Genomic DNA, 26113 nt, shown 5'->3' on the forward strand with positions numbered 1-26113 from the left:
TGTAGAAATATTTGAAAAAGAATATATCTGGAAGCATAAAGATATTTGAATTATTTAAAATTATTTAATTATAACATATTAATATCAAATATACAATTATTTATTAATATAAAATGTCAACCTTTTTAAATTTTAACATAGTCTAATAGACTATGTTAAGATACTATAGTCTCTTGTATAAGAAAGGTCTTGAGGTTAATGAGTCTTAATTTCAGTGAAAACAAAAAAAGAAGAAATTAAACTACACTATGAATAAAAATGTCCTCATAGTAAGGGTGGCTAAAATTAATGCAGATTATTTAAAATAGTATTCATATAAAATACAAATTTTATGAAAAAGATTAGTAAATTCTCAAAGATTGCAGAAAAAATATATTTACTTACTTCATGCCACCAAGTTGGAATAGTTCCCTATAGCTTTTCTCAGAGCTATTTTGAAAATTAACTCCTGGTAGTAACAGAGAAACAATGAAACCTAAAATATACATCAGTCTATATACTCCATGGAAGTGATTATTAAAGTTTTATTTTCAACCTGAGTTTTAAAAGACCAATCTATGACCTGCTGATCTGTAGTCATTGAATAAAGTTCTGTCAGTAGGTATTTTAAGGTAATGTTGCTGAGCTATTTCATTAACATATATATATATACTCTGACTCAGTTTTCCAATAACTGGAAGGCTTTGCCCTGAAAATTCTAACAGCAAAGAATTATCAAGCTGTTACCATGAGTCAGAAACTGATCAGTGTTTTTCACATATATAACATTGTGGTTCCTTAATTGTGAACTCCTTTTTACTTTTAAAGATTATTTTTTGCACAAGTGTTTTTCAGGGAAATACATTCAGCTTTGATATTTGCAAAAGCTATGGATGGAAGAACCATCAGGGGATTCAGAAGTACTTTGACATGTCAAACTTATTTTACTTTTTCACTGGTAAAGTTAGATTTGGTGGGTAGGAGTTCGACGCCCAATAGTAAGACAAATTTTTCAAACTCAGTCTATCATGAAAGGAAAACTAAAAGAACTTCTTACCTAAGACTTATTTATGTAATAGACTATTTTACTTCCATTCTCAATAAAAATGGTCCTGGAGACCCTTTTATTTTGAAATGGTTCTTGGAATCGAGATCCGTCACACTCATCTGTGAATCTTGTTAAATATCTAATGCTATTAAATGTTACAGGTGGCCAAACTGTCAAAGGTAGGAGCTCCAACTTTGTTAAATGTTCTACATAAGATATTTCAGAGCTTTGATAGAGATTAGGATTAAAAAAAAAAAAAACTCATGTGTTTTATTGATTGCATTAGTAAAATCAGATTAAGGATTCTGCATTTGAGTGGGAAACCCTGTAAGGTGCAGTCATTGAAAACAGAGTGGGAGTGATTAAGAGATTAGTACCTGCCTTTTATCTTGCCTTAGACTGTTTATAACTCTATTAGGTTACTTTCAAAGGTGTTTTTTCATGACTTAATCCTACTTAACGAAGTGCTGCAAATCATTCCATGTTCATAGAGATGGATGTCAAACGACTCACCTGTCTTGTTGATATCAAGACCTGCTAATTTCAAGGCTAATTCATTGCTGTTACCACTTGCAGAGGAAACCAGGATATCATGTATTGCATTTCTTCTACCCGTTCTTCCTGAAGCAATAAAATCTGCATATGTAGTTTCCACATCAGTCATTGCTAACAAATATCCACATAGCAGGAGCTACAAAACAGAGAAAAATTAATAGGTAAATATAATGTTGGTCAATGGTAAACATTTAACAAAGACACTTGTTAAATTACTGGCCTATAATATGGATATGAAATAACTGTCTTGCTTACATGTCCACAAAGCAAGTAATGCTTTGATTCTTGATCAAGGGTCAGGGAACATTTTTTGTAAAGGGCCTGATAGTAAATATTTTAGGCTTTGAGGGTATATAGTCTTTATCCAACTACTCAACTCTATGGTTGTAGGACAAAAGTACTCAAAGAGAATACATTAAATAAAAGTAATACACTATACTTATAAAAATAGGCATAAGGCCAGATTTGGCCTGCATGCCATAGTTTGTGGACATCCAGTTTAGATCATAAAATTCTCCTTCTCTAATACCATTTTAGTCAGTCTTCAACTCCAGAAAGAAGAACTTGAGCTCAGTAGCATACCAAAGTGGTGGGAGGTGGAGTGGAAGTGCTCCATCCTAGAGATAAGCAGTAAGCAAGGGCATTGTTTGCAGAGAACCTAAGAACGATAATGAAATTGACCAAAATCCAGTTTCCTTTTTATTATCATCATGCACCAGCAATTCTAAACAATGCCAGTGATCAAATACTGCCCCCAGTCCAGGAGGACAGCTCCCTTGTTGCCTCCTTGGTGAGTCATTCCTTGAGAGGAATAATAATCTTTCTTGACTGAAACTTTGAAATAAAATCTTCAAAATTACAAAGGACTCAATGAAAGTGAGTTTCCCCAAACAAACCTGGTAACACACATACTTAATTAAAGACTTAATGAAGAAAATATTTTCAAGGTAGAACATGAGATACATGTAATAACAAAAGATCATCAAATGTAAATCTTTAATTTCTTTTTCTATGTTAAAAACTCATATTCTTTCCTGAAGGTCAAAAGAGGGATGAATACTAAGATATGAATAATGAATTTCTGTTGGATTAATTTTGTTTAAACAGAACTTTAAAGTAGCACAATTTCCCTCCTATTCCTAAACATTCCAATTAAATTTTACTATAGTTTAAGATTAAAAACTCATGCCAATAATCAAGAGAAAGGAGTCTTTTCAAAATATACGAAATGTGGAAGAAGCTAAAATGGTAGAACCCATACACTATCATGGACATGCACACTGTCACTCTGAAATAAATTGATGCCATTTACAGTGAAATCCAGGATGGCAGTCAGTAGCACTTTCCTTAAAGCTTAGTTCTTCTCCCAGTGCATAATGAGGGAGCTATTAATTTAATCTGGGGAAAACTTTTATACTCTCTCTTCTGTAAGAGGAAGCTAAAAGAGGAAAGAGGGAGGAATAGCACAATACAAGTTTTGAAATAGGAAATATATGAATACTGCACGCTTTACTGTGACTGTATTATGGTTCCAATCACTTGACTATATCCACCATTCTTTTTTATGGGAATATGATTTAATGGTTGTTACCATGTTACTTAAAATTTCCAAATGCTCCTCAGAAGATCCTGGATTTAACCCTGCCCCTGACATTGGGTCATGGAGTGACAGAAAATCACTTGACCTCCTGGCCTTCCATTTTCTAATAAGTAAAGCAGGACAGCTGGATGACATAATCATTAATGGCACTTTAAGTGAAAGTGTAAAAACAATGATCATTCAAAACTATATCATTTCTAGAATCTTGAATTTGGAAATTCCCTTCTGTGACCATAACCACCAATTTTTTTTTCTTTTCCTCTTACTCACAATGAATCTGTTCTTCACACTGGTCATATCTTCAATTCCTTTAACCCTTTTTGTTTTAGTTTCCTCTAGGCCCAGTCTGGATCAATTGCCCACCGTTTTGTGTAGCTTCTCATTAGCATCAAGAAGTACCTTTGCTCTACCGTCACCTTGACTTTCCTAAGCCTCACCTGGAAAACAGCACGGTACACTTTCTCTGATCTCATTACTGGGTGGATAAGTGTTACCAAAAAAGTCACAAAATTGTGCCAATTGGCTCAACTAAACATTTTTACTCTATTATTAGTATACACTCTGAGTTGAACGGAAATTCTTTTGTTCACCTCTAGTTGAATCTTCCGTATGGCTTCTCTCTGTGGGAAGGATTCCAAACCCTTTGTAGTCCACACAACCAGACACTACCTGCCTCAAGAGGTGACTTTGCATCTTCCTTCTTGGAGAAGATATAGGACATCTGCTGCAAGTTCTCTTACATTTCTTCCTTTCTCAAATACATTTCTCTGTAAATCACTATTGTTTCTTTTCTAGATAAACTAGCTGCTTTCTTTTTAAGGCATGCTATTGATTCTGTTTCCTATTACCTCCTGTAGGACCTTTCTCCATCCATTTTTTTCTCAATAATTTGAGTCTTCTTTCTCCTCTGGATTTCTCCCTTAAGTTTATAAGCATGTTCAAGTCTTTCCTTACTAAAAAAAAAAATGAACCAACCATTCAACCAAATACCCATTCCTCAACCTTCATAAATCTTTGCACTATCTTCTCTTTCCTTCATTAAACTTCTCAGAAGGGTTCAACTACTTTTATTTTCTCACTTTCCTTGAACCAACCTTTAGAATTTTTCTATTCTATTGGCCTTTATATAGTATGTTTTACAGAGACTACTTTCATATAGATCACTGAAATGATCTGTATTAACATTAAGTAACCGCTTAGTGTGAAATGTTCTTGTGAGTGTCTATCCTGTTTGAGCTCACATGACACTGCCAGTTACGTTCTCCTTGAAACTCTCCCCTAGCATATATTAAAAGTTATAGAGGCAAAATAATTATAGGAATCAGACTTATCTGTATTTGAATCTAGACTTTCCATTTACTTGTTATGCTAGGTCTAATCCCTCTGTGCTCAGTTCTTCATCTATAAATTGTGATAAATATACTTAGTTCTCAAGATTATGAGAATTTACTTGGATTATGTATCTCAAGAGACTAACACAGTGTTTGGCACATGGTGGGTAAGTACTGATTAAAAAAAAAAAAAACTGTCACTTTCTTAGCTTTCATGATACCTTACTATCCTGGTTCCATCCCATTTGACCTTTGTATTTTTTACAGACTTCCCTTTCTAGGGTCACCTTTAGAAATAAGAGCACATTTTGTAGGAATTTAGAATCAGTCATTGACCTTCTTTACTTACTTACTTGAATAACTCATCTAATCCCAATGCTTCTAATTCCTCACTATGGATAATACAAAAGTCTGCATCTGCTATTTAGAGTGTTCTCCCAAGCTCCTCACACACAAGAGCAACTGCCTGCTGAATAGGGACTTCCACTTGGTTTTGCACAAACATTTCAAATTCGATAAAACAAAGTAAGACAACAACAAAACACATAAATAGAGAAAACTGGCTTCATTAATACGCTGTGTTGGGGCATATTTTGACTTATTTCTCTCACTTGATATCCATGTCTAATCATCTGCCAGGTCATGTTGGTTTCTATTTGATGTCACTCATATTTATTCTCTGTAAAACATAGAAAAAACTCTTACCAGGATTATTGCTGAGTTTTCCCACAATCTGAAAAGAACCCACTTTTGCTGCTTTAACTTTAACCACTCACTCTCATACTTGGTATGCTACAGAAAAATGCACAGTGTTTCCCCAGAGCTTCTCTGATGGTGCATTTGCTCAAGTCTGTTATTCAACCTGGAATGCCTTCTCCTGACAAACTTGCTTGTTGAAATGGATTTAGCCCTCAAAATTCAGCCAATGCCATCTTCTCTTTGTCTTCTTTCCCCTATCTCTTCACCTAGCACTCCCACAGGCCTTGATTTGTGCCGGTACAAGGCGTTAAAATTCTAACTGGCATCATGGTTGCCTCTCCTTCTAGACAGATCACAAGTTCTGACAAGACAGGAAATGCATTTTGTTAATATTTTAACTACATAGAATTCCTAGTAGAGCCTTTTGCACATAATCAGTGCTGAATAAAAGTATGTTGAATAGAACTGAACAATGAGGAAGAAATACATTAATCACCTTTCATCAGTAGCCACAGAGAATTTCCCTATCCCTGGGTTATACTAAATCACCAAATCCTAAAACTCTGGAAGGTTTTATAGGTGAAAAATCTGAGGACCAGATAGTTCAAGTGATCTGCCCATCTTCACATAGTTAATTAATTAAGTGGTTGGAATGAAGGTCTTCAAATCTCAGTCCACTCTTTCTGTTTTACCAGGTTGCCTGTCTGTGAGTAAGCTATGAATTTGCATAAAGTTTTTGACCTTGAAGGAATTCGGTGCTATTATAATGATATTTTCATTACCTACTCCACTACCATTAACCAACGCAGTACTTAGTTTCTATGTTACTTTAAAGATTTAGAATTGGATATCTTTACCGATTTCTTTCCATGGTCACATTTTGAAATAAGGGCACATTTTGTGGAAATTTAGAATCAGTCATTGACCTTCTTCTATCTATCAAATATATCTGATAAGAAAGTGAAGTAGGTTACAGGAATAAGCTCATCTCAAAGTCATTGTTATTGTCTTTCATTCTTAGTCTCTTTATGGCTTTTTAAAACATAGGCTTTAAAAATAGCACAACTGCTATTATTTCTCATCTGATAACAATGTTATGAAGTAGGCAAAAATATCCTCATTTTCATTTGAAGAAGATAAGTCAGAGATGTTAAGTGACTGCTAAATAACACACGGAACTATGACTTGAACCCAGGTCTGTGGGTTTTGCATAAAGAACACTGTATTTTGCAATAAAGTTCCTTGTTTTTTGCCATTATCATTTTTTAAAATGTAGACTGTCATAATAATACTCGTGTATGTGGGAGTTTACATCTAATTCACTTTGCTGATAATAGTTTTAAGAAGATTTGAAATATCAGAGTGAGAGAGAAAAAAGTGGTGACATTTTCCATGAGAAGATATGAATTAAAAGGAGTACTGTGTTATGATTTGTATAACTGGGAATGTTAATTTCTGTGACGGTGGTAATTCTATTTATAAGAGGGGAGCCAAAAACTTAATTTGAATTTTCATTTAGGGTACTCCTAAGTAATGAGCACATGGAAGAAGAAACAGGGTTATGAGAGATGTATGTGTATACTGTGTTCACCTTTGAAATGTGTGTATCTAGATTTCAATTGGATTGAGTGAAAGACAATAATGAGAATTGTGAGAATAGGTTATTCTGCAAACTCCTTTTCTTCTTAAGCATTTATGAAATATACTTGCTAGATTGATGTGCATCTTATTGTAAACCTCTAAGGTAACATAGAAAGTACTGGGCATTCAATTATGGTAGCCATTATAATTATTATTATAATAGTTATTATTATAAAGTAGTATTTCACTTTTATTAGATTTGTTTTCTCCAGACAATAAACTTAATTTTCAGTAAAAAGAAAGATAGCTGACAAATAGCACATATTTAAATACATGCATGAAGAATATAATTACATTTTGAAACAAAACATATACATGTTATAAACTCTGTATCTTTTTCTCTCTCTCCATGATTATACTTCCTTAATGAATTCCCATTAGGTGCTCAAAAACAGTAATTTTTACATGCATGGCAGCTATGTTTTTTTCCTTTCAGCTAAATATCTTGACACAGCTTTTCAATTTATTGATATGACTACCAGAGACTGGAAATAACTTTTACACCAATATAATCACTGTATAATGACTTGTAGTTAGCTTAGAAATTCTGGGGAAACTGTTGCCAAATGACTATGGCTGACAGATGTTCACCCAAAAATGACAAAAGTCAAAAAAAAAGTCTAATAAGTGTCAGCAGCTGGTAGAGATTTAATAGAGTAGCACTTAGCACACATTCTGGCCTTATGCAAAATAAACTAATCAGAATAAAACTTGGAAAAATTTACCAAAAGTGGGCTTTGACTCTTCACTAAAGCTTCCTACTTATGTTGCTATAATTAGAATTTTCTAGACATGACAAAATGGTAGTATTGGATATAAACAAGATAATATGGTGCTATTTTTTGTATCTAGTTATATACAAGAGCTAATTATACTAATATTCAAAGTCTGATTAGAGGGAGGAAAAGACATTTTATTATTTAAGTACTGTACTATTTAAAATTTGATTAAATTTTTAAGCATACATTTCTAAATATTGATATCTAAAAATCCAATCAAAATTCATGACTAAGAAATAACCTTGCTTTCTTTTCCCCCTTCTTAAAAAAGTCTCACTTTCTCTCTCTTTAACAAAGGAAACAGTATATTGGTATTCTAAAATTGTTTTGTTTGTATAATGGATTTCTAAACTGAGATTCATAATTTGTGTTGGTCTTTCCCTTATTTATGCCCTTTATCTTTTTAAATATCATTTACACAAATTGAGAGAATAAACCAGATTTCACCCTAGCATAATTTATAGATTTAGATAGACTGCAAGAGGCTAGAAAAAGTATGTACTTACGTCTCCTGTATTAAACAAATTGAAGCGTCCGCATAGATGTATTCTAAAAGAGGTTGGGTCTAGGAAGCTGCTTAAATGATTTTTATAGTGACATTGAGTCATGAGCCAAATGGTGACTGGATAACATGCTAATTTTACTCCTGTAAATGGGGACACATGAAATGAGACTCACAGACTTGGAAGAAAGAATGGAGAGAATGTCATCAGCAGGCACTGAAGTCTTCTCTCTAATATAAATGGTATGATTTTTTTTTTAAAAGAGAAGGAAAATTCTTCCTCTACCATTATTACAAATGCAGTTACATGACTTCTCCATTGTTACTTTATGAAATCATGTGAAGTTTGCTAAAAGTCCTTGAGTAGTTTCCTATGTGCTTAAGACTTGGTCTACATTAGTGTTTCTGAAACGTTTTGGTCTCAGATATCCATTACATTATCAAAAATTACTGAGAACCCGAATGAGATTTTGTTTATATAGTTATATCTGCCAATATTTACCATATGTGAAATTAAGACTGTAAATTTTAAATATTTATTAATTCACTTAAAATATAAATAACAAGCCCATTACGTTTCAATAAATAGTATATTTTTAGTGAAATGAAATATATATTCCAAAGCCAAAATAAAATAGTGACAAGAATGGCATTGTTTTACATTTTGAAATTCTCTGGCTTAGTTTTGCAAATGTCTGGCTTAATAAAAGACATCTGGTTTCTCATAACTGCTTCTGCATTCAATGTCTCAATATGTTGTTTTAGTTGAAGTATATGAAGAAAATCTGGCCTCACACAGATTTCTTAGTTGGAAAAGTGAGGAGAATTTTAATAGCTTTTTCAGATAATTATGGATTTTTAAATTTTGCAATGTGGAATCTAAAACCATATCAATATGCTTCCCTTACTGTTTAATTAAAATCTATTGTCTACTTTGCACCTTAAATGGATCTTTTGCCCATGTGTATTCTTAAAAATATCAGGTATTGGTCACTTGGAAAAATATTGGTTCACTAGGTTATGCAAAATTTCCAAATAGTAGCTTATTTCATTATACAATATCACATTTGTTAGTAATTGCCACCTATCTCAACAGAAAATTCTTTAAGAATTGAGAAACTGACAAGTTCACAGGGGCCGATAATAAGTTTTCCAAAATTGTAATTTTTATTTGAAAACTCAGATTTTATCATTGGCAACAGATACAGTTGGATTTTGCTTCTCTTGAAGTGACAAGCTCACTTTGTTCATTTTCAAGAAAATCTCTGCCAAATATCCAAGTTTGAAAAAACCACAGTTTGCTTGTCAGTTGTTCTTTCAAGTAAAAATGGTGATTCATGAGAAAAGTGGCTAATTTAGCTCTCAACCCAAGCAGTCACACAAGTACTTACTTGAGACAACCATGCAATTTGGTACATCTTCACTGACTTACCATTTCATCACACAGAATATTAAAAAGACCTCTACTCAAGGGTCAAGATTTGACGAAATTAGTATATTTTTACTCCTTAATCAAGTACATTCTTAGGTACATCTTGCATTTTAAAAATATTAACTCTGAGTGTGTGGCAGTGAAGAATACCAGGCTTACTAGTAGAGTTTGCTGCTACTGACTTGATTCGTGCTAAGGTGTCAGCAGTTTTCCCCACCATGATTTTGCACCATTAGTGCAAATGGCAGCCAAGGTAAAAAGGTAAATAGCATCTGTATTATTATGAAAATTATTTTAAACTTGTGAATCCACTGAAAGTATCTCAGGGAATGACCGAAAGGGTTTTGGGGACATGCAGGAGTTGGGGGGACCAAATTTTGAGAACTGTTGTTCTACACAGTAACAGGAAGCTATCCGACAAACACTACGGATTAGAGAAGGGAACCCTTTTGTAAAGAACTTAACTAAGCAAGTTTTTGATTCCTAAAATATTCTGGAAATAATCAGCTATTTCCATGCTAAGTACAATACTACCTATCTTTTTCTCTTTCCTTTTCCTGTATAAGAATATTACTTATTTATCTAATTCAGGCTTACAAACAATCTAATAGCTTATTTCTAAGAACAACCCCCACAATCTCACAAATCAGAGGGCTTCAAATTAAGTCTCATGAGCTCAGGACAGGGTGCCAGAACTTGATGCTACCTTAGTTCCCCTTTTCCTTGAATTGGGCTATATTCTAGTCACATTTTGGAGTAAGTGACAACAAAGAAGAAATCAAGAACCATACCTGTTAATAGCAACCATTTGAAAATTTCCACAGAAGTCTCCTCTGTTAAGGCATAATTATAAATCCTGCGCCAGATCATGACATTGCATGGTCTAGAATGCCATTTGGTATAATGGGACATGTATTGTCCTTTAGAAGAGTTTGAATAGTGTCCTATCAAAAGCACACTTAAAAAAAAGTAATCTCATATACTGAGTTGTATCACAGAATGATGCCAACACATATTAACTCTGCGAAGTCAAACCCTCTTTTGTTCTAAATCCAAGGCACTGACTTTTTTAATCACAAAATATTGCTAGAATAAATTTTGCCTAATATGAGAAAAAATAGGCAGTCTTTGATGGTTTTCACAGTAAGTTTTTGACTAATACTACTAGAAATAATAACCCATCTACATTTGTTGGGGGGAGTTCTTCACTTCTTCCCTGATTTTCAGTGTATAATAAAAATTCTCAAGTTCAAAAATTTCTAACATTTGATACTAATGGTTATTCTTCTCAATCTTCTCTCTATTCATCAATTCATCTCTGATCCCCAGTTATGTGATAATTGCGATCCTTATGCCTTCATTCAAGATTATATATATATTTTTCCTTGTTTTGACATGGGCACATTTTCATATTGTTTTTGAAAATTCATGACCTAGTCAATTGTATTATTACTTAACTTCTTCTCTGAAACTTCCTTTAGCCCAGATTCAAATCCTTTTTTGTTTTTTCTTTCCACAGTGCTTAACAAATCAAAACTTTGTAATGAGAAATCTAAGCCTAAAAATGTTATAAAGCCAGAAGCACAGGCTATCTTAAGAAAATATTTTCACTGTCTAATTAGGCAACAAGTGACCTCAAAGCTATTCATAAATTCCTTTCTTGATTTCTGGCTGACCCATTCACCATCCTTAAAAACAGAAATTTCTTCATTGTTTTGTGTTTCTTAAGTCTCACTTGTATTTCATCTGCTTACGCTCTATAGAAAATCTTGCCTAATGACTTTACGGAGAATGTCAAGGTCATCCTATATAAATTCCTTCAATTGCTGTTTCTTTATCATCACATCAAAATTGCCATCTTTTTATTTGAGTCCTTTTGCCAACATTAATACCTGACTGGTGCTCTTGATTCTATCTTCTCTCCTATTATTTTTCCTTCAATCCTGCTTTGTGCTTCTGGAGTCTTTCTTTTCCCTGCTTCTCCAATGCCTATAAAATTATTTACATTTTCCCTGTTATAAAATATATTTCATCTTTTAGCTCTGTTCTTTTTGTCACTCACCTTTTACTTTCATTTACTCTCAAACTTACAGAAAAAGAGGTAGATACTAATTTTCCTGCATCCTTTACAATGCTTTATTTTTAATTCCTTTGCAATTTAACTTACATATCTATCAATTTACCAGAATTGTTTTCTCAGAGAAAAACCATTACAGATTAATCACAAAATTCAATAGGTTTTTCACAGTAATCATCTATATCAAATTGTATACAACATTTTACATTGTTATTCCTCTCTTCTTGAAACATCTTTCTCCCTTGGCTCTGATAGTTACTGTACTCTTTTTTTTTTTTTTTTTTAAAGAAATCTCCATTTTAATTTTTATTTATTAATTTATTTATTTTTGGCTGTGTTGGGTCTTCGTTTCTGTGCGAGGGCTTTCTCTAGTTGCGGCAAGTGCGGGGGGTCACTCTTCATCGCGGTGCGTGGGCCTCTCACTATCGCGGCCCCTCTTGTTGCGGAGCACAGGCTCCAGATGCGCAGGCTCAGTAGTTGTGGCTTACAGGCCCAGCCGCTCCGTGGCATGTGGGATCTTCCCAGACCAGGGCTTGAACCCGTGTCCCCTGCATTGGCAGGTGGATTCTCAACCACTGCGCCACCAGGGAAGCCCTACTGTACTCTTGATTCCCTCATAATCTTCTTATATTTCTTCTTGCTCTTTCCGTCACTTAACTATTAAATAATATTTTTTCTCTCTTTTGTTCTTTATGTTCTGTTTGGTAATCTCATTTACCCCAATTGTCTTAATTTCCAACTGTGTATAGACGGCTATCAAATCTATAATTTGGGGGCCTGATATTTTTCTGAATCGTAGCTTGGGAATTTTTACTGCCTATGGGATATCCCCCCATGTTTGTCCTTAAAAACTCAAATTCAGTAAGTTCAAATGGAATCTCTTTGCTGCATCTCTACCTCCACCTCCCCCAAACTATTTATTACCCTTATCATTTTAGTGTATATTACTACTATTTTCTTAGGTATCCATGATATTAATAGAAATCTTAGAATTGTGTTCAATTACTTCCATCTCACTAATTCTTCCCATCTAATCAATTCTCAAACCTCATTGTTTTAATTCTATCCATTCAATGCTTCTTAAATATTCTTCATTTCCATTCTTTGGTCACTCCCTTCATCATCTCTTTCTTGACTATTGCAATTATAGGCTAACTACTTACTTATCTAAACTTATTCTTTTCCAAGTTACCCTTTACACTTTTGCCAGAATTAACTTTATTAAACATAAAATACTCAAAAATCTTCAGTGGCTCCTGGGAACCCTCAAAACATAGTTGTAACTTTATTTGCATGGCCCTCAGGAATGTGAACCCAACCTAATTTACTAGCTTTTTTCCCTATATTATCTCTCCCATGTATACTAAGTTAGATCATAGCAGACACTTGCTATATCTCTGGTGTTCTCTTATTGGTCTTCTCATGCTGTTTTTCTCAACCTGGAGTGACCTTCTCTCCCAATGACAACAAAATCCTCCTCATCTTTCAAGCCCGGTTTATAAGCTACAACACCTCCCCATCTCCAGGTAAAATGAATAACTTTATTATAATATTTATTTAATTTGGCACTGTGCAAGAATTAATTATTTTCATGTTGCTCTTCTTCCTATATTATATGTTCCTTGAGATCTGGGTCTTTGATTTTTGAGTCCCCTCAGAATGCTTGGCACAGGATTTTGTATGTTGTTCTTACATCTGCAAAAAGTATATTGTAGATTTATTTTTAATCATCATACTCAAGATCCTTATTGGTAAAGTAAATTTGTCAAGGTTATCCCATTGTCAATAGTAAAAGTATTGATAGCTCAGAAAGCATGTTTCTTTATTCTTATTCATTTCATTTTCCTGTCTCATAATACTTATCATCAATATAAAGAGATGAACTGTAATCATTTCCTCTAATACACTTTTTCTTCTGTGTATTCTTAATTATGACAGAAGATTTTTTAAAAATAACAGCAACAAAAAGCACTGTAGAATTCCAAGTAATCTATCCTATTTTCACTTTATGGAAGGTTACCTCTCTTTAAGTTTTTTATAAAATATATATGACTAAAGTAGCGAATTAATGCATGGAATGATTTGTTCTGTCCTTCTTTTGTTAAGGCTTTTTACATCATTTATTTAATATTTCAAAAGGTTTATAAATCACTTATTAGCTAATCTTTGCAGCATCCCTGCTGAGACAGTCAATTAGCTGAAGAAGTACTACTGGTTGGCAACTGACAAATATTATTACTTGCACATTACAGATGAAGAAACTAAAGCAGAGAGAGGTTAATCGACTTGACCATGTCTTACACAGTGAGTGGTAGTACTGATGTCAGAATGGGGACCTGGGGTTATTCACATCAAAACCACAAAAGCATTAAGAGTCGAGAGCTGGTGCTGTTCTTTATTATATTATACTTTCTAAATCCTTTGTTTAATCTTTTCTGGCTCTCTATTGAGTCCAAGGAGGAAAGATACTTTTAAAATCTATACCTTCTCATTAAACTAAGACTATTTTTTCTACATCCAATAAATATTTAGTTTTTGCAAGGACATTAGAACATCGACACATTTCTTCTCAAAATAACTCATTATTAACTTTTCCGTCTTTAAAAGCACAATGAAAGATCAAATCAATCTCAGTAATATTTTCTGGTCTGTTCTAAGTTGTAATAATGACCATAATAACAAAACAGCTATTGTTTACTAATTATTTATCAATAATAACAAAAATATCAAGTATTTGCCAGATACAACACTAAGAAGTTTATGTGAATTGTATAATTTAAATTCATCAACAAATTTATCAAAGAGGAATGTTCATTATCTCAGTTTTAAAGATGGAATATTAAAGGTTTAGAAATATTGTCATGAAACTGATAGGTGATTTAACCACTTACAAAACCAGCTGCCATTTTCCAACATTCATTTTGGAACATACTGTACTTAATTTTTTGTTGATGGTTTGCCATCCCTATTTTTTTTTTTTTTTTAAATATGTAAGCAGTTCACATACTGTGGTGTTGAGACATTACTGTGTAGGGTGATATTTTATTGACATCCCTGCAGAACCTGGCTTTTTAATACTATCATCTGATATACATCATATTAATTGACACTGCAATTTCTTCCTTGATTTGTATATTTTTTTTTACAAACACTTTGCATTCCAACTTCCACATATCTGATTTACTCATCCATGTGATGGTCTTCATCTTCAGACATCTTGCTGTCTGGGCTGTTCAACCCTGTGACAGTAAAAGCACACTCACTAGGGAATAGGAGTTTGAGAGGGACTTAGAAAATTGTTTGACACCTGAAAAATATGGCTCCAGAATATGAAAAAAAATCTGCAAAATTGAGATTAAAAACTTGTGTAATTAATATTTTCAACTAATATTACTACAACAGCAATGTTACTCAGCTTTCATATAGTTATCTATAAATTATATTGGATATGTGACTTGGGCACATTTTAATGCATTTGATAACATTTAGGGTAAAGCTTCTAAAAGGGCAATTGCCTAGGACTGAGGAAGGTTTAAAAATGGCCCTGCACAGAATGAACTAGAAGTGACTTCAGTGGGAGGCTGAGGCAGAGATGCTGGACCTGGAGAGTGACAGAGCAGGCGTACATTGGAGAGAGCTTTCCTATGTAGGAGAGCCAAGAATTTGTTACTTATTGAGTGGGGAGCATGAAGGTAGGGGACCCTATAATGAGAATCCTAGGATTGCTTCTAGATTTCTAACTTGGATAAATGACAGGACAGTACTCTTTGGTGAATACTAAAGGAACAGCAACAGCAGCAAAAGTCTAAGAATGGAACTTTAACATAACACAATGCCACCTTTAAAGTAAATTTGGCATTCTTCCCCTTTTTGAATGAATGAAAATGCATTAATTAAAGACATACACATTCACACACCTGCTAATATCTGCTCTTCTGCAATCATGTGTTTTCTGTAGAGTGTCTAAATATCTATTCCAGTTGAAGTAGTGCTTAAACACTTCAATATGCCTCTTTTCAGCCAAAAAGAAAAACTGTCTATGACTGCTTCAACATATTTTAAATATATGTATAATCATTGCCAACTTATCTGCTTTGCAGATACTAGTTTCCTATACAATATTTAATATCTCCCTTTATTGAAAGTGTCATTGCTCAGTATTATGATTAATGTTTTTCATTTTTATTATATGTCTGAATGTTAGCATTATTGATTAATCTCTTTATTAATGGAATGATCTTCAGCACAATGTGAAATACTCTTCTTCTCTACCATTATTATATGTTTTTTTAAAGATTTTCCATACAGTTACTTTAAATGGGATTTTCAGATTTTTCAGGCTTTTTGAAGTCAGTAGGATAGGCTCCAGTGAGTAAAAGAAATGCTGAAGAACAACAATATGAATTAAACAAATTTAAGTAGTTAAGAAAGCACTAATCTAGCCATTGAGAAATATATACTAATATTTACATAGTATGTATATATAAATCAATAGTTTAAAATGAGATAATCTACTGAACAAAATATCTTAAAATGTGAATTAAAAGATGTTGTAAAATCTCTATATGATTAAAATACAAAAATTTTTATAAGCTTGGAATATAAATAATAAGTGCATTTTTGTCTGGGAGACAAGTTGTTATCTGGGAAACCTCACGACATTTTGTAGATTATCGAAATCACTTTACTATCAATCTTGAGCATTTCTCCTATCAACTCTATAATTAGTATTGGAAATTAGCTTTATGACTCTATTTCACTGTCAGGAACATTGAAGAAACTATTTAAAAGTGCTAAACATTGGTTTTAACAAATAAAAAATAATTCATCTGAAGAAGATGTTACAATGAACTGAGGAATTAAAAGATCTCAAAGTAGAGAAATTTCACTGACTGCAGTATAAACAACTTGAGGGTAGAGAGTTTCTGTTTTTCCTGTTTGTCCTCCAAATTTTGGAACAGTGTTATATGCACGGTGCAGGGTAATAAGCAAATATTTAACAAATGAAAAGTACTGAATTCATTACCTTGTGGTACAAATTAGGATTTCTTTTGTACTGTAACTAGAAGATTTTAATTTCAGCATTATGAATTATTAATGTCTTTATCTGATTCCCAGTTCTGTGTCAATGAAACTTATTTGAGTGATAATTAGAGGACTTTATGTTTATCCTATCTTCTAGGATTTCACTTTTGCATATCTGTTAATTCATAATTTTGATATTTTTATAGCACAACCAAAGACTATAAAAACACATAGAGCAAGCACTTGCCAAAGAACTCTAAATAAAACAGGTCTCAGATATGAAATAAGAGCCATGCTTGGTTATACTTCTAAGTGCTTCATCTAAAGAGAGACCTGCAACACTGCTGCATGAATTGATCACCTAGGGTGACTTTTAAACCTACCAACAGCTGGCCCCTCTATCATATCTGATTTTATTCAATAGTCTAAATGATAATAATTTTTTGATCAAGAACTTTATTTTACTGGTTGTAAAGGTGCGCGCATGCATGCGCACACAATCCCCAGTGCTTTTAAAAATTGTGGGACAGAATTAATCATAACTATTGAGTTTAAATGTCATTTATCAACTTATTAAAGTGCAAGCATGCAGGGAAAATAAGCTAAAGACAAGACTTTCGTTTTTCAATTTATTTTTAAAAAGTCTTGTAGAAATCTTTATGAAATTAACACAAAATGGTGGTACACAAAAATCTTTTTGCTTTGTTTATTCCCTAGTCTGTGGCAATGTAAAGAGTGGAAGTTAACCTGAAATTTAAGTTAAGGAAAGCTATATTGTATTAAGTTTAGCCAAACATTGTCTAACTTGCCATCATATTTTTTCAAATAAATAAAATTTCTATTCTCTTCCCTCTCTCCTCATCTCCCTTTAAGGTATGTCAACTCTAACCCCGCCCCCCCCATACACACACCTTGTTGCCTCTGACATTATCTCCTCTACTAGATGTGCTTTCGTACTTATTGCTACACAATAGTTCAACAATAAAATGTGATAAATGCAGGCAGAGGTGTTTCAAGAAAGAAGGTAAATGTCCTTATACATTTTCAACATAGAAACAGAATTTTTCAAAAATGAGTTACAAAACAGCAAAATTAAAAAAAAAAAATTAGTTATAGATAAAGTTTGCAGATAACGTTGTCATCCCTCTTAAAAGAAGAGGGATAAGGCACAGAAGGAATGTGGTGTTGAGGACAATGAAAATAAGCAGTTATTGCAATCTATTTATGCTGCATTCAATGGATTTAGAAGACAGAGTCTTGAGTGCTGTCGTTATTACTTGTTTGCCATTTGATGGTGGGCAAAATATTTAATTTCATTGGGTTTCTCTTTCTATGCCTCTAAAATGTGGATTCCCAGGCTAAGAAAATATTTCAAATCTTTTCTAGGTCTAAAAGTCACAGACCTTAGTGTCTGTGTACCCTTTATAAAGGCCACATTTTCACAAAAGATAGCATTCTTGTAAAACATCTTTATAGAAAGAAAAAGCTATATTTAGAAAGTCCACTCAGTGTCCAGGGTTTTCTGAAGTCGTACTGCTGTTTATAACCAGGTGTAGGCCAGTAGGACAACACATTTGCTTTAACTAATAACTGTCCAGATTTCTTGGAGTTAAAGATACGTTTTTCATTATTCTAAGTGTTGACCTAAGAAATTATTGAAAATAAGAATTGTTCTAATTTACTTATTGAATTACCCAGTTCTTACATGGCCTGACATGAAAGGTGATTTAAAAGATTGCATTTAAGTTTGGACATAGAGCCTTCATCCTGCTGTTTCATCACAGACCTCTTACAGGATAAACACATGCAACCATTTTGAGTTTCTGAATGGGAGTGCTCCTTATAGTATTTTCCCTTATAAATTTCTTGCCAACTTACTCCAATTTGAATGCAGGTAGAAATTTATAAATTTCTCCAAGAACTGATTTTTATTTTTATGAATCTTACTGATTTTGTTTTAATACCGAGGACTTTATCAAATTCATAGACATTTGATAGAGTAAAAAGCAAAAGCATAATTAGGAAAAATCCAAAAACCTCAAATAGAAAATAAGATGCTATGTTGTTAGTAACAAATTAGCACAAATAGACTGAAAAGCTGACCACCATTGTAAACTGAGCTTTTAACTATGTGAGTCGCCAGGAAAAGGAGGATTACCTGACTCATGGGTCTTCTCCTCTTTCTTTGCCTTTTTTGAATGATCTCAAAAATTAAAGAAAGGTTGAAATGACAATAAAAATAATTTATTTCCCAAACCATTTGAGAGTAGTTGCCAACACAATGCAATGTCTCCCCCAAATCCTCTAGTATTTCCTACAAACATATATCCAAATATAATCAGGAAAATCAGGAAATTAACACTGACGCATTACTGCAGTGCTACTAATCCTCAGACCCCTTTCAAGTTTTGTCAATTATCCCAATCATGTCCTTCATAATAAAAGAATCAGCCCAGCGTCATATGTTGCATTTAGTTGTCCTGTCTCTTTAGTTTTTTAATCTGGAAAATTTTCTCAGACTTCCCTTGAATTTCATGAACTAGAAAATTTTAAAGAATATGGATCAGTTATTTTGTAGGATTTAGCTGTTTGTATTTGTCTCATGATTATTCAGGATATGTGTAGTTGGCAGGATTAACACAGTGGTGAAGCTCTGTTCTTCTCACTGCTTCCTATCAAACAATTTCGGCAAACTTTTAACTTGTAACCTTACTGGAATATTATTTTACTCATTTGATTAAGGTTTATCACCCAGTCATCTCCATTGTAAAGTTATGTTTTTCTCCTTCATTATTAATAATTTTTGTGGTAAGGCACTTTGTAATTATGTAAATATCCTGTTCCTCATCAAACATAATTTATTCAATTTAATTATTTAAATCAGTATGAACTCATAGACTCCTATTTTATTCAATTGACTATAATATGTTTCTACCATTATTTATTTTGAGGCTTAGATTGTTCAAGATTTGTCCAGTGGAAACCCCTTCAGTTTGGCTTCTATATCCTTTGATGTTTCCCAATTATTCTTTGATATCTCCCTTCTTCTTTTTTTTTTTTTTTTAACATCTTTATTGGAGTATAATTGCTTTACAATGGTGTGTTAGTTTCTGCTTTATAACAAAGTGAATCAGCTATACATATGCATACACCCCCACATCTCCTCCCTCTTGCATCTCCCTCCCTCCCACCCTCCCTACCCCACCCCTCTGGGAGGTCACAAAGCACCGAGCTGATCTCCCTGTGCTATGCGGCTGCTTCCCACTAGCTATCGGTTTTATATTTGGTAGTGTATATATGTCCATGCCACTCTCTTACACCGTCCCAGCTTACCCTTCCCCCTCCCCATGTCCTCAAGTCCATTCTCTACATCTGCGTCTTTATTCCTGTCTTGCCCCTAGGTTCTTCAGAACCATTTTTTTTTTTTCTTTAGATTCCATATATATGTGTTAGCATACGGTATTTTTTTTTCTCTTTCTGACTTACTTCACTCTGTATGACAGACTCTAGGTCCATCCACCTCACTACAAATAACTCAATTTCGTTTCTTTTTATGGCTGATCCCTTACTTCTTGAAACAATAATATGTTCTAGGGTCATCTTATATTTTCCCTGTAGTAGCTCTAGAATCAGCCATTTCTCCAAAGAGCTTTAGTTCCTTCAGTTGGAGAGCTGTATTTAGAAACCAAGATCTGGACACTAGGTGTATTCATTGCTCTTGGGAAGTAGTGGTCCCAGGTACTCTCAATAGGCAGAGCTAGGGGATTTATGTACATATATACATACACACATATGAAAGCACATATTCATAACCATTTACACGTATTCATAAACGTATGCATACATATTGTCTATGTTTAGTTCTATAATGTCTCTATATTGAAAATCATGTGTTCACATTAACATCCTCCATTCCCTTTCAACACCTTTTCAGTCATTTCATTGCCCTTTTCATATTTTAACTCCCTCCACAGATATTAAAAAAACACTGATTACCATATCCTTAATATCCTTACTTATTTGATCAATCTTCCTGTATTTAAGTAAATTCTTGTAGCTGCCACTTTCCCATCCCACACATTTTCTCCACCTGGCACGGGTTATGACTATCTGTACAGAGTGGTTGCCAAGGCCACTTCCTCATGTGGATGCCCTTTCACACGAATCAGACTTCAGCAGTCAACTCCAGGCTCCCTTATGCAGACATCCTCTCCCCTTTCTCAGACTCTGAGACCCAATGCCAAGTCATGTGGTTCCTTGAATGCCCACCTCCTCCATGCTGACAAAGGGTTATTTTAAATCACTTAATGGACTAATTTGTTCAAGAAGGGAAGAGATCACAACACTGTAAAGCAATTATACTCCAATAAAGATATAAAAAAAAAAAAAAAGAAGGGAAGGGACAAGGAAGGGGATGAAGAAAGGGAGGTGGACAGGGATGAACAGATATCTTTTTTTCTAAACAATATTTGAAGAGGTCCTTCATTTAGAAGTTACAAAGACATTATGAAGTATCAGCTGAAGAACTGAAACGACAACATGTATTTACACATCTATATCCCTACACCTATGACACACAATGTACACCTACTTTTATAGTAACCAAAATATAATTTAACAAAACTTATGATGCTTAGCCATACACTTTAATACTCGGCAACTTAAAAAAATATGCAGTGCCATTTGGCTGTTAACTATCAGTCCATTTATATGAATGGATTTGTAAAACTCCTAGCCAAGAGTGCTTGAGATAGCGTCTCTACTGGTCCTTACTGGATCCTCTTCTTCTTTTGTCACTCTTTTCAGTCATTTGTTGATTCTCGATTGTATCTCATTGGTGACTTGAATGACCATTGGTAATCATATCTGGGCAAACACCCCAGCTTGGTGTCTCTCAAAGGGCTGACTGAAAACCATTTGCAACAGAATCAACTGAGGTACTTGATAAAATTCAGGTCCACAGGCCCTGTTTTGATTTCCTGCTCAGAAGCTCTTTAGAGAGTAATAAGTATTTGGAAAATACCTTAGCTAATTCTCACACATTAACACTGAAGCCATGGTGTAGTTTGCATGTCTACAATTCCTCAAAGTTCACGGTTTAAAACACATAGGTCTCACCAACTACAGTTCTTTTATTTTAGCTTCATTAATTCACATTTGTTATTTAACCAACTTGGAAATTGCTAGATGTGTGAATAGCCGCCAAAGTAAAATGTATCTATCTTTTGCAAAAATGTCTTCTACCAAATGTCTCTACAAAATGAAATGTAAATACCTTCTAAGATCTTGCTTGGAGGAATCTTACAGATTTTTAAAATCTTCCAGGTTTTAGGGAATAGCAAGTGCAAAGGCCCTGATGTTGGGAAAGCCACTGCAGAAAGAAAATCTGGATGTGTGTGTGAGAGAATAATAGTAGTAAACGAGTTTGGAGAGTCGGGCAGAAGAAACATTGAATAAAGCAAGTAGGACAGGTAAAAAGTTTAATTTTTATTCTAAGAGTGATGGCAACGGGTTTTGCGAAATAATGTGATATGATTTATGGTTTTTTTTTTTTTTGATTATTCTGGCTATTGTATTGGTTATAGACTATAAGGATTGGGGCAAGAGGGGAAGAAGCAAGGAGGTTGTGGAAGAGGCTGCCTATTGCATTACATGAGGCAAGCAATGATGTCTTGGAGTAAGTAAAGATGGCAAGAGTAAGGTGAGAGGTAGGTGGATTCAGAATGTATTTTCAAGTGTTAGAGCTGGCAAGAATTTCTGATGGACTGGACATAGGAATTGTGGGAAAGTGAGAGTTTAAGGATGAATCTAACATTTTTGGCCTGAGCAACTGGATGAGTTATGGAACCAGGAAAAACTGGAGTGCAATGGATGGATCAAAGCAAAATATTTAGTTTTATTTGCTAAGTTTGAAATGTCTATTATGCATAGATTGGAGATATTTAGTGGGAAATTGGAATTAGGAGTCTGGAGGTTAGGTGAGGGTAGATGGAGAGTGAAGGGGGCCAGGAATGAGCATTAGGGCATTCTAACAGACGTTGAGGGATGGGAGGCATCACCAAGGGAGACTGCCAAGGAATGGTGAGTGAGGAGGGGAGAAATCTAGGAGAGGATGGTGTCCTGGTAGCCAGTGAAACAAAATATTCATTCTGGAAATTATGAAGTTCATTTTCCAAAGTTTCTTGAATTGATGATAATTTGAAACTCGGTATTTTAAAAAGAGCTTTAGCAAACAGAAAAGAGAATAATTTTCTATCACGAGTGATTGATTGCAGTAGCATGGGGAATGGAAAAGTTGTGAAAAGGGAATCAAGAATTTATGTAAAAGACAATTTTAAACAAAAGTATTCGTTTAAAAAACAAGTACACAATATTTAGACATTATATTTTGTCTTTGTGTCAATAGCAGCTACAGCATGCTGTAAGTGAAAGATGAAGGATTACAGTTTAATATCAAATCAGGGGAAAAGGTGAAATACTTGAATTCTTTGTAGATTTTTAATAGATTTCAAACCTTTATTGGTTTTGAATAATGTCATATTTCAAACATAATTTTCTAAATAATCATGACAATTTTAGAATCAGAATAAACCTTATATAACCTTATATAAACCTTATTTAAATGCACATATAGTTCATTTTTATGGGTAAAACTAGGACTCTGGTCTTCTGATTAACAGTACTATTTCTTATTGCAACACACTGTTTAAATGCATAGACGATTGAAAAAAAGAGCGTACCAGTGATCTCTTAAATGTTTTACAAAATATTCAGTAATTAAAATTAGGGAAAATAAAGCTCATGAGGATTAAATTACAGGAAGAGTTTATAAGAGGGCAAAGAAGTAGGAGATGTATTTTCACACGGATAAATATGAGATTTTAGGAGAAAATGACCCAAACTGCATTTATAAGGTCATGATACTAGCTAAATGAAATAAAGACAACCATCAGGTGAATAACATATAATTTTGAAGGTGAATTTTGAATATGGAGACTGATACAGATTAACATCTGATTATAATAAAAATCATATAGGCAGGGTAACAAGGTCTTCTTCATCCAATCACAGCTTTTCAGGAATAAGGGAACCTCTTGATACTTTGGTATGTGCCATTTTAGGACAATGAACTTGCTACAAAGTGAACACTTGATGCAAGAAATAGTTTAGAAACATAAATATGATTCAAGAAATTCCTGGATGGTGAAAGCTATGTTGGATTGTTTCACAAAGTTAGGGATGACTAGGTTAAGTAACTTCTCTTTTTAATAACAGAATAACTGTCACATGAAAGATCTCACTATGCCACTGACAAAGATAAAATCCCGGGACGGCATGGCTTCACAGTCTAATAGTCTAGAGCTACAGTGTCCAGTATAGTGTCCATTAGTCACAAGTGGCTATTAAATACTTGAAATGTGGGCAAGTTTGACTTAGGAACTGAAATTTTAATTTTATTGAATTTTATTGAATTTACTTTTAAAAATTTAAAAACACATGTGACTAATGGCTATAAGTTTTGACAGCACTAAGAACATTTCCATTATCATGGAACGTTCTATTGACCAGAGCTGAACCATAACATTTTTATTTAATTTTACATTTATTCCTCTTTGCTAAGAAAATCCTCTCTCTTACTAATAAACAATATTAGCAAGATGGCTAGATATAAGCTCAAGATGCAAAAAACTATTGGATTTCTATAATCCAGGAACAAAGAGAGAGCTTAAAAATTATTTAAAATGGAAAAAAAAAAAACTACCTAGGAATAAATCTAAATAAAGATGTGCAAGACATTTATGGAGAAAATAAAACCTTACTGAAAGATATTAAAGAAGTCTTAAATAAATGGAGAGATACATCTTGTTTATGGATAGAAAAGACTCATCATAATGATGTAAATTTTCCCCAACTTAATTTATACATACAATACAATTACAATAAAAATACTTAATAGAGGTTTTACAGGATTGCCAATTCTGAAATTTATGTGAATGGTCAAGAACAGCTCAGACACACCTAAAAAATCCATTCATTCCAAAGTGGTCCTGGAAAACTTAATTATTCATAAGAAAACAAAGACATTGGATAATACAGACAAGTCGATTGTAAGTGCATTAATGGCTTGAATATAAAACAAAGATACACTAGAACTTTCAGAAGAAAATCTATTATATCTGGGTGGCATTAAACTGGGGAAGGACATTTTAAGTAGAACAAAAAGGCACTAAGCTAAAAGATAAATTTGATTTCATTAAAATTGAGAGCTGCTATTTATCACAAGACATTAAAAAAGTGAGAAGGCATGACATAACTTATTTGTGTCATATATAGCTGACCAAGGATTATTTGCTTGTATTTAAAGAACAATAGAAATAAGTAAGAAAAAGGTAAACAGTAGAAAAATGGACAAAAGATACTCTCTGGACTTTCACAGAATAGGAAACATAGGCAACTATTAAACAAATGAAAGGATTCTCAACCTATCGGTAATTAGGGAAATACAAATTAAAATTGTTATGGACTGAATTGTGTTCCCTAAAATTCGTATGTTGATGCCCCATCTCCCAATGTGGCTATTTGGAGACAGGGCCTTTAAAAACATAATTATGGTTAAATAAGGTCATAATGGTGGGGCCCTAACTGATATGACTGGTGTCCTTGTAAGAAGAGGAAGAGATACGAGGGATGCATACACACAGAGAAGAGGCCATGTGAGGACATAACAAGAAAGCAGTGGTCATCTGCAAGTCAAGGAAAGAGGCCTCAGGAGGACCCCAAACTGCCAACATCTTGATCCTGGACTTCCAGCCTCCGGAACTGTGAGAAGATAAATCTCTTGTTTTTTAAGCCACTGAATCTGAGGTATTTTGCTAGGGCAACCTGAGCAGACTAATACAGGGAACAAAAGACTAGACTGGCCATTCTAACTGGTGAAGCTATAGAGCAAAAGGACTGAAAATTGATTCCATAACTTTGGAAAACATTTTGACATTATTTTTTAAAGTTGAATATTTGAATTCCCTACAACTCAGCAATTCTTCTCTTAGTATGTCTACTCTTTTACTTATGTTAAATCTTGCACATGTGTACCGGGAAACATTATAATAAATGTTCATGGAAGTACTGTCCGTAATAGGTCCAAAATAACCCAAATATCATTAATAGAATAATAAACACATTTTCTTGTATTTATACAATAAAATATTATACAGTAGTACAAATGAATGAACACTAGTTAAAGCAAAGTGGATGAACCTTAGAAACATAATGTTGAGTAAAAAAAGCAAGCACAGAACTAAAGTATGATATCAATTTTATAAATCTCAATAATAAGCAAAATCAGATAAAAATTATGTGGATGTTGAACATAAAGCCAAGATCAGAGTGATTTCTTTGGTGAAAGCAGGAAGGTGGGATCAGGGTAGAGAACAGAGAGAAGACT

The 26113-nt window shown here is 33.6% G+C and overlaps 1 protein-coding gene across 3 annotated transcripts in view; it reads right to left on the reverse strand.

Annotated features, from left to right (window-relative positions):
• Positions 1–26113, reverse strand: part of PKIA (cAMP-dependent protein kinase inhibitor alpha) — a 96068-nt gene that overhangs the window by 5173 nt on the left and 64782 nt on the right. The window contains exons 1-3 of one of the 3 annotated variants that reach the window (XM_059901913.1): positions 8139–8233; positions 5125–5192; positions 1541–1718 (exon numbers count right to left, since the gene is read on the reverse strand). In XM_059901913.1, coding sequence (XP_059757896.1) covers positions 1541–1718; positions 5125–5157 — 211 coding nt within the window. In that variant the 5' untranslated portion in view covers positions 5158–5192; positions 8139–8233. Of the gene's footprint in view, positions 1–1540; positions 1719–5124; positions 5193–8138; positions 8238–26113 lie in introns of those variants that run through there. The other 2 variants (XM_059901915.1, XM_059901916.1) reach the window with 2 other exon arrangements.

The sequence above is a fragment of the Balaenoptera ricei genome, chromosome 17, assembly GCF_028023285.1.
Source record: "Balaenoptera ricei isolate mBalRic1 chromosome 17, mBalRic1.hap2, whole genome shotgun sequence".
Taxonomy (NCBI): Eukaryota; Metazoa; Chordata; class Mammalia; order Artiodactyla; family Balaenopteridae; genus Balaenoptera; species Balaenoptera ricei.